The sequence below is a fragment of the Austrofundulus limnaeus genome, unplaced genomic scaffold (genome assembly GCF_001266775.1).
Source record: "Austrofundulus limnaeus strain Quisiro unplaced genomic scaffold, Austrofundulus_limnaeus-1.0 Scaffold35, whole genome shotgun sequence".
NCBI lineage: Eukaryota > Metazoa > Chordata > Actinopteri > Cyprinodontiformes > Rivulidae > Austrofundulus > Austrofundulus limnaeus.
Window position 1 is genome coordinate 1030388 of NW_013952437.1, and position 9711 is coordinate 1040098.

The following is a 9711-nucleotide window of genomic DNA, read 5'->3' on the forward strand; positions in this document are numbered from 1 at the left end:
GAATCTGAAAATACGATTAGGTCATTTTGACCAAATTTGACTTAATCCTCATTTCGATGTGATGGGTCACATATTTTTTATTGAATTGAAATGCAACATCCAATTGCTTTCAGCATAAACCAACATGCCCACAAACCTCTGACAAATTACACAATATGTTCCCACATGGAGGGTTGTGACAAAAAGGGACGGAAGACTCGAAGCTGCAAACAAAATGATGCCATTTTCATCATGCAACTGATGAGAGTGAACTTCAGCAGTTAGGATGTAGTATTTGGAGGCAGCTCACCAATTAAAATCATTTGGTGCTTCATGGAAAAAACATTGACAAARAAAATCCAGGACTGCTAAAAAGTTTGAATCCAAGAAAGGGACAGCAATCCCCTTCAAAAACTCTGACATAGTCTCTTCAGTTCATAACCCTTTAGGCAGCATGATGGATCAGTGGTTAGCACTGTTGGCTCACAGGAAGAAGGGCCTGGGTTTTAATTTTTAGTGAATAGTTTGCATGTTCTTCTCGTGCTTGCATGGGTTTTCTCCAGGTGCTTTGGTTTCCTCAGACAAACCCCCCAAAACCAATCACGCTAGGTTGGACAGGATCAGGCCTCTGTTGTAAAACAGATGTATATCAATGAGATTTGACTGGTCAAATAAAATAAAGACTTTTGATAAAAGAAGAGGGGGTGCTTCAATGATTAAAAAATACCCTGTCCTAACTTTAAGATGTGATGCTGTCATGAAATTAAAAATTATTTTGTTTTTATAAGATAAATCTAACAATTTTCCAGGTGTTTTAGTGCATTTCTTTACAAGAAATACTTCATTGTGTCATTTATTTATACGTGTGTTTTGTATTTTGGTTTAATATCATATTTCCTTCTTCGCCAGTTACTGACTGATGGGATGGTGATGTTGCTTTGGCTCGCCAGAGGTCAGCATCGTCCTGACAGACTGTTTCTGTCAGCAGCGGACCAGATCATCTGCTAAAACGCACCCTGGTTTTGTTGTTTTTCCATTCAACTTCTCGTTTTGTTTTGATTTTTTTACGATTTCAGTCCTATTCTGGTTTGGTTTCGGGTCAGGTTTAAGGGATAGTGTTTCCGCCGTGGGTTCGGATGCGCAGTGCGCTGCTGGCTGCTGCAGTAAACCGAGCCATCCGAACCTGCAGCGCAGAGAATAATCACACACTTTCTGGTTGAACTGGACTTCACTTATGAGGGRTAAACTGACCCGATGAGACATTTCTAAGGATTCCCTGATCCTTTTTCAAATTAAACTCAGCGCTACCCAGCATCATCTACTTTTCTGCAAGAGAAGCGCGTTTCAGCTTATTTTATTTTTTTTAATCTCTTGATGGCTTCAGCTGCGAAGGAGCCGTCAGCTCTTTAAACCTCCACAGAATGACGGACACCCAGGAGACCGCGGACGCCGAGGACCTGGCTCCGTCTGGCCGGGGCGGGAATGTCGAGCTCCGGCCGCCGTGCGATCGCCTCCCCGGCCCCAAGAGCAGCGTGTGCTCCCGCTCGTACTTCGTGTTGGTGATGGTGTTTTTTCACGTCTACATCATCAATGTCATAGCGCTGCTGTTCTACGTGCACTACAGCAGCGGGCAGGAGGACGCGGGCCGGGGTCGTGACGCGGCTCCTCCCAGCGACGGCCGCCTCCTCCAGCGCCCCGCCGCCGCCGCCGGTGCCGCGGGCTCGAGACGTCCGGCGCCGTCCAAACCCGACTTTACGCGCGACGTTTCGCTGACGAGACTCGAGGGAATCAGGGTGAGTGAGTCAGTGGGTTGGACCGGTTCTCCCAGCTCTCTGTGACGCAAAGAAAGAAAACACTGATTTATTTCTCAGGTGGGACACGTGCAGAAGGTGTCACTGGTGCCGGGCAAGGTGCACGAGATGCGGACTCTGAGCCTGAAACCACTGCTGTTTGGTAAGGAAAACAAAAGTATGGAGCCTGGGCCAAAAGCGGCCCTTGATTCGTGTCAATATGGCCGCTGATGTCATCTGACAAAAATAAAACTAGGCTGCATTTTATCAGTTTACAACAGAGAACACCACCTTAATCTTGTGTTTTTAATAGGCTGACGCTATTTCTTGGCAGGTTAACAGATTAAAAATTATATATTTTTTTCTACTCAGACTTTTATGATTTTTGTGTGATTTGAGGTATGTGTTGGTCAAAAGTAAAAAATAAAAATAAAAACTTCAAGTTTACATGGGATGGTGTGCTGAACAAAAGGACACCAAACATGGCAGGTTAAACCATTTTAAGGTGATATTTTACCTTAAAATCAAAACTCAAAAAACATCCTAGTGATTAATGTTGCTAACTTTATAGCCTAGTCATGCAAATTATGGTAGGCTTTTTTCCCCTAAAAAAWTTTAAAAAGAAAGGAAAGACAAACATTTCAAAATGTTAGCCACAAGTTGGCAGACATATTGAATTTTTGCCGATGATATCTCCAGGTGGCATATGTTCATGTTTCAGTTAAATGTGTGGTTCTTCAGTCCCTTTCACTGAATTAAAATCATCCTACTGGGCAAAATAAAATGTTGTCTCTGAAGGCCAAACTGATTTTTGTCTTCTGATAAAAACTAACATAGCTCTGACTCAGATCAGTGCTTTCAGGAGAAACAGGCCAAAATCCCAGCAAATTACTGTGAGAAGCTTGAAGATTGACAAAATGTTTGACCCAAGTCAGGCGGTGAAAAGGCAACAGTGCCGAATAATTAAGTAAAATTATGTACAGTAAAATTTGGGTTTTAACTTTCTGGGTTTCCCTTCTGCTCCACCCTGTTTGTTATGTTTTTATTTATTTGTTATGTATTTAACAGTATTTTCCTTCAGGGTCACATGTTTGAGTGGCTGAGCCCTTAATGGCTAATTTAKTTTAACTTTACCTGTTTAAATCTACTCTTGCATGCAGGCATTAGGGACAGAAATTACTTTGTATGATGAGCAGGAAGTTTTTCTTTTATTGTTTATTGTGTGTGTGTTATTGTTGTTGTTGTTGTTATGCAGAGATCCCTGGGTTTTTGTCCGCTGATGAGTGCCGTGTGGTGATGCAGCTGGCCCAGCTGAAGGGTCTGATGGAGAGTCAGCTGATGGTCCAAGAAGGTCAAGAAGAACTGGCCAAAGAGCTCAATCTCAGCCCAGAGGAGATATTTAACCTTCTTGATATTAACCAAGATGGACAACTGCAGCTTCAAGAGGTCTGTGCCCGTTTGTGGATTGCAGCATGAGTAACATCAAGTATTTTTCCCCTCAATACAACGTTTACTCATCCTGCCTTTACTACTGTGCCTCTAAGATATTGACTCATTCTCGGGTGAGGGATGGCATCTGGCTCACTCCGGAGAATCTACGAAAAATTTACGCCGGGCTCAAGGCTGACAAGGACAATAACGGTAAGAAAACAACTCGACTTTTGTTATATTGTTGTGTGTTATAAATTACTTCAAGATCATTCATTGGTGTGAACCATTTTTCATGTGGATTTTCAAAACAAGCTTACAAGTGATAAAAAAAAATCTGATTCATGACAAACTTTAGAGCTCCTTGTGTTTTTAAAGGTTGTTTAATAGATCTAAGCAAACTTTTCACTGTGAACTCTAAGCAGGTTTTGTTAGTGCCAGTGAAATGATTTGCAAATTCACAACTTTGAAAAAAAAAACTCAGTTACAAATGTGTAAAATTTTATTCTCAATGTGTTATTTTTACAGTGTTTGTACAAGATAGTTTTGAGTTTAATTGTTTGTGTGACTGTTACCAAAACGGTTTATTAACCATAAATTTTCTAGACGCATACAGTAAGTAATTTTTGGATCCACATCTACAACTGACTTTTGGAGCAACCCTAATTCAAGATGGCTGCCACTCCTAAAATACAGAAATAGTTAAAACTGTATGTTTTATAGATATTGTCCTAAAATTTGTTGTAATTAGTATTTCTCAAAACAACCTCCAAATATGTTAGATCTTTGCTTAAATTTTAGCCATTGGAATTTGTCTGTTAGCAAAAATGTTTTAGGAACCACTAGATGAAATGAGATGAATGTTAACGAAACTTCAACTGACGACTGGTGGAGATGTGTTTAATTCATGTTTCTGCAGATATAAGTATCAMTCATGTGATCTTGTTTGTGAGATAGGTTTGCTGAGCCTTGAGGAGTACCGGCTCCTCAGCGGTGATGCCTTCCAGCGCTTTCTGCTGCAGCAAGGGGTGAAGAGGAGCCAGCTGGTGAGGAACAGCAGGCACACCTGGTTGTATCAGGGCAAAGGAGCTCACCAGGTTCTCCAAGAAATTAAGCAAAGGTGAGGAAGACTTCATCAAGATTCAATGTTTTTTTCTTCCTGTTTTTTTGTCTGAAAAATCCATCTGCTTCTCTACAAAAGGGTGACTCRCCTCACTCGAATGCCGTCCGCACTTGTGGAACTCAGTGAACCACTTCAGGTGGTTCGTTATGAGGAGGGGGGGCACTACCACGCCCACCAAGACAGCGGGCCTGTCTACCCCGAGACAGCGTGTTCACACACACGCCTCGCGGCCAATACCTCCACGCCTTTCGAGACGTCGTGCAGGTGAGGCGTTGACTCTAACTTTCACGTATCGAAACATATAAACATTTCTGTGTGTGTTTCGGTGTGAACTCATCCGTCCGACGCCATCACTGATCTGTGCACTGAAGCTCCTCGCCGAGCCGTTTCTGTGCTCGCCACTCGTTTTGCTAAGCGTTTGTTTACGTGCGTGCTCGTGTCTTTGCACCATACATGTGTGTGTCAATTTAAACCTATGTTGCACACTTAGGTACATCACAGTTCTCTTCTACCTGAACTCTGTTGATGGGGGCGGGGAGACCGCATTCCCTGTGGCAGACAACAGGACCTATGATGAAGTGGTGCGTAAATGTGTGCGAAGAGTGTTGCGAAAGTGTCGTGAACCCAGTGTGCATGTCTTTCACGTCCGTGTGAACTCACTTGTCTGTCGGTGAGTTGATGTGGCCGACATCGAGGGAACTGGGTCACTTAGTCGGAGTGTGTGTCTCAGTCTCTCATACAGAACGACGTGGATCTCATGGACACCAGAAGAAACTGTGATAAGAGTAACCTGAGAGTGAAGCCCACCACAGGGACAGCTGTTTTCTGGTACAACTACCTCTCTGATGGAAAAGGTAGTGTTGGATATTTTGTGGCTGATTGAATTTTATATACAAATTATACAATACAGTCTTATACAGTATTGTATATTTTGTGATCAGCTGTAATCATTTACTTTGACCAGTTGGTGAATCAACAAGTCCCCTTTTTAAWATACGCTTGCTCCAGCAGTATAAACAGTGTTTTTATTTCAGAAAATGTAGAACTGTTTTAGGGGTATATCATCATGTTCAGGGTTTGACCAAGGTTTGATGTCTCATGTTGGAGACCATTTTTGTTTTCTTGGACGGGATGAAACAGTGCTGTGATAATCTTTATATGTGTGTGAATAAATGACTGATTTGGGCACTCGTACACAATTCCTTTCAGTAGGTTAATCATAATGATAATGTTGCAAAAATGATAACTATCAAAAGCTTAATGATAGGAAAGGGAAGGGCAGACCGATTGTGTGTTTGTTTGTCTGTATCAATAACTAAATATCTCGATTCACTCAAAATATTTGTGTTTCATTCATTTATTGTAATAATAATTAGAGAATAGCAGGCATTTTATTTCATTTAGATCATTTCTGTCTTTTTATTTTGGTTGTAATTATCTAAAGAAACAAAAAAAATCTTAGTACCAGCAGTACCTTACAATAAGATAGTAAATATATCATATTCTGGTTGTTATTTAAGCTGTAAGGACTTAATAAATCACCAATGCATTCAATTAAAAGGAGCAAGTTACTCATTTCCTGCCAAATTGAGCCTATCTTTTTTTTTGTCCTACTGTTCATCTATATTACTCTTTCCTTTTTCATCTGAGCRTTTTTTAGCATTAAACATTTCTCAGGAGAACCTTAAGTGACAAAAAGGAAAAGTTAGGTAACACACAGTAAATTTAGCCATTTTAATATGAAGTTAAACACCTCTTTTTACCATGTACCGGTATCAAGCAGTATTGATGAATTGAATGTGTTATGTCTATCTTTAAAGTAGTAATTATTAACCTTGTTAATGACATAAGCACAAATCTTTTGTAAGTGTAATCTTTTAATAAACTGTGTTTTGAATTGGCTGCATTTAAAGCATTCTCTGCTAGAAAAACCACTTTTGATTTTTGAGTTTACTGATGTTTATACATTGTTTTGGCCACAGAGTCTTCGGAATCCAGATTTTTAAAGATGGTTATAAATACTGTATATAACACACAGAAAAACAGTTTGTGACGTTGGCTTTTCAGCTTTGTTGTTGAAAACAAATATATGTAAACTACAGAATTCTTCAAAAGTTTTAAATCACCCATGCATTTGAATCACTTCTGATTTTATTATGTTTTTTTAATCTATAGGCAGTCAGACTTTCATTAAATTTTTTTAAAGTGATCTTGATTAATAGTCTTCAGGCTTTCTTAGGGTCTTTTCTTTGACCTTTGGCTACYTTTTCACTAGAACATTTCCCATCTTTTAATTAATCTGTTCCGTCAAAGTAATCATATGAGCTGCACATTTAAATTTAACACCTTTTTTAAAAATGTTTCTCTTTAGGTTGGGTCGGAGAGCAGGATGAGTATGCTCTGCACGGAGGCTGCGTGGTCACCCRTGGCACAAAGTGGATTGCCAATAAATGGATCAACGTTGATCCGGATTACCAGCGGCAGGCTCGCTACCAACAGCTGGTGTCCCAGCTGCCTGGAGATGAAAATGATGAAGAATCGGCTCAGAACCCAGAAACACACAGTTCCAGAATTCATCAAGATTTGTAGCTCAAACACCAAATAATTACAAATGTAAAAAAAGATAAAAACGTCTTCCTAGTCTTCCTCCGTCCTCTGCACAACATTTTAGTTATCATCCTCTGTGGCTGGTTTGTAGATACAAGATTTCAGGGAATGAGGYCACAGTGGATTTTTGAAAAAAAAAAAGTAAAAAAAATAGATGCTTTTAGATACATTTTTAAAATAAACAGTTTTAACCTTATTTCCAGTTTTAGGAGTCTTGCACTAGAACGTATCCCAATGAGTTGTGATTTAAAACTGTTAATGTGGGGTTTTAGTGACATCTAGTGGCAAAATGTGACATTACAAGCAGATTATTGTTCCCCTCTCAATTTGTGTAGGAGAAATGAGGTTTTCAAGAAACAGATTCCTTATACACTCATATTATTTTTCTGCCACTAGATTTCCCTAAATGATCCAAACAGAAATTAACACACATCTTTGCATGCTTTATGTTATGTCGTAACATAACATGCTTATGTTGTGTTACGTCCCGGCTTACGCTGAGCCGTGTCGTAACACTTTTTCTCAACACATTTTGCTGTTGCTGTGAGAAAACTGTTTGCACTAGAATACTGCGATGGCTGCCATTACCAAAAGAAGCTCACACTCTGAGTGTGATGCATGATGYCTTGCCTTTGTTCCTTCAGTTGTATGAATGCACAACGAATTAAAATGCACAAGATGTCCAGATTCCTTTTTGTTTATTTATCAAGTGATTGTTTCAAGTGCACACTCTCGTTTCTTCACCAAATAAAATTAAATTAAGCTAATTTTTTTCACTGTTTGTCATTTTTTTAATAAATCAGTGTATAAATATCACTTCAAGAAAACGCAAAACAAAGAAACACACCAAAAGAAAAGTATAGATAAAAATGTCAGTAATTCTTTTTTGGTTTAACCTTCATTCAGCATTTAACTGACAGAAAATCACCTTGTGATGATCCTTTGACAAGATGCTGAAGGCTCTAAAATGTTGTGCTGTTGTTTAGGTCCTGTAAAAAGCARAAAATCAGCTTAATTAAAATACAGGAAATTACTTATTTTTCTTTAGATTTTTTGATCCTGCTAACCTTCATTATTTTTCCAGTAACTGCCAGATAATTTGTGAACTCAGTGTGTCCTTTCTGTATCAGTTGTGGACCTGAATATCAGCTTCACAAACTCACCCGTGTTGGGTCGTATCTGGGGACAGAAGTGGCTCCACGGTGGTTGAGACAGAAGAGCACAGCGTCRTGAACGGAAGCAAAGAGGTGCTGTTTTGTTATTGCCTTTGAGAAGAAGTCCCCGTGCTCCAGCTGTTCCACCACAGACGCTGAGGAGAAAAGAGTTCATGAGCAACACGCTGCCAACAAGAGGAATATTTTAGCAGCGCAGCATGAGAAAAGGAGAATATTTTCACTCACCTTGACAGCCAGCGATGTAGATATCCACGTCAATTTCACTGAAATCCTGGAAAATCTGTTAACACAACAGATATTGAATACTTCACACAAACTTTATCATCCGAGTTATTTTAAGTTACTGTCCATGTGGTTATTAAAAGCTCACACTGCTTCTCTGAAAAGAAAACTGACAAAAACATAAGATGTGATGCTGATTTTGCTTGATCAATCGGCTTTAACATTTAGAAGTTGGAGTGCAAAATGTTTGTTTATGAAAACACAACTAATATCTTCTGTAAAATCTCCTAAACCATCCATGTTGCTTTTAAAACATTCTAGATTATTATAAACTTATTGTTAAAAATAACTTTAAGTGTAACTGATTCAAAAGTATATGATTTTATTAACTATCAAGGAGTCTGCACATTTGAGACGTTTTCTGCCACGCTTGTTGCTTTACTCACGTTTTTCATAGTCTTTATAGCCACAATGTCGATGAAGTTGGTTGTGGAGAGGTCAAGGATAATGGAGTGAATGTCCCAGGTCCACTTGCCCAGAGACCCAAGAGAGACTCGCTCCAGGTCATGACTCAGGGTGTCCTCAGTGCTGGAGCCCAGAGTGGTGGTGTCCCCGTCCTGGTCCTCTGACATCCAGTCTAAACTGCTGCAGTCTGGGTCGCCTCCTTTAAGATACTCCCATCTGGACTGACCGTCAGGGCTTCTGGGAGTGGTTGGGATCACAAACACTGTCCCGTTCTCCCTCTCAGTCCAGCCTGGTTCCTCCTGCTGTGCRATAGTCTCATCTATGCATGTGTCCTTCCAGCAGCCCTCCTCAACAGAAAACTCCGGTGGTCCAGAAAGCTGCTTAGCTGCTTTTTGTGCCCGTCTCTGAAATATGRTGACAGAAATCTGTCTTTGACAGCATACTTCCCCTTACAGTACAATACCATTCAAGATACACATAAAGGGTGCATTAAAACACATTTTAAAGATTTTATTTGCAGAGAAGTTAGATGAGCGTTATTTCTATGTTCTTGCCTCATATAAAGAATTTYGGTACCGGGTAATTGTTTATGAACACAATGGCGCCAAACACATAAAAGAGCTACAGCTGTGATTCAGCTTGAGAAGTCTTGAGTTTTGACTAAAATAATCAATGTTACTGATATTTTATTGAACAGTTCCCACCTCTCTCTTAGCCTGCCTCTTTGCTCGTCTCTCAGCCCTCTTTTCTCTTCTTCTCTGTTTAGCCTCCTGTCTTCTCTTATATATAATCATTTTGCTGATGTCGAGCCCACTCTGAAACAGTTATAAAAAAATTATAAATTCAGATAAAAAATTACAATCAAACAATGAAAATAGAAAAAGTTAAAAGAAGCAGTTTCCTGTTTGGAAGATGACAATAG

At 39.7% G+C, this 9711-nt stretch overlaps 2 protein-coding genes across 4 annotated transcripts in view; one reads left to right on the plus strand and one right to left on the minus strand.

Annotated features, from left to right (window-relative positions):
• The first annotated feature begins 924 nt into the window (after positions 1-924).
• Positions 925-7694, plus strand: p4htmb (prolyl 4-hydroxylase, transmembrane b). The gene is made up of 9 exons (XM_014006240.1): positions 925-1772; positions 1851-1932; positions 3025-3215; positions 3314-3410; positions 4155-4317; positions 4399-4584; positions 4811-4901; positions 5051-5174; positions 6692-7694. The coding sequence occupies exons 1-9, from the start codon at positions 1401-1403 to the stop codon at positions 6907-6909; spliced, it is 1524 nt and encodes a 507-aa protein (XP_013861694.1). The 5' UTR covers positions 925-1400; the 3' UTR covers positions 6910-7694.
• slc26a6l1 (solute carrier family 26 member 6, like 1) overlaps positions 7094-9711 on the minus strand; it is an 8384-nt gene continuing 5766 nt past the window's right edge. For 2 of the 3 annotated variants that reach the window (XM_014006219.1, XM_014006218.1), the window contains 5 exons: positions 9494-9604; positions 8771-9193; positions 8328-8382; positions 8091-8236; positions 7094-7916 (listed from right to left, as the gene is read on the minus strand). In XM_014006219.1, the coding sequence (XP_013861673.1) occupies positions 7890-7916; positions 8091-8236; positions 8328-8382; positions 8771-9193; positions 9494-9604 (762 nt within the window). In that variant the 3' untranslated portion in view covers positions 7094-7889. Of the gene's footprint in view, positions 7917-7994; positions 8237-8327; positions 8383-8770; positions 9194-9493; positions 9605-9711 lie in introns of all 3 variants that reach the window. The other variant, XR_001310060.1, reaches the window with a different exon arrangement.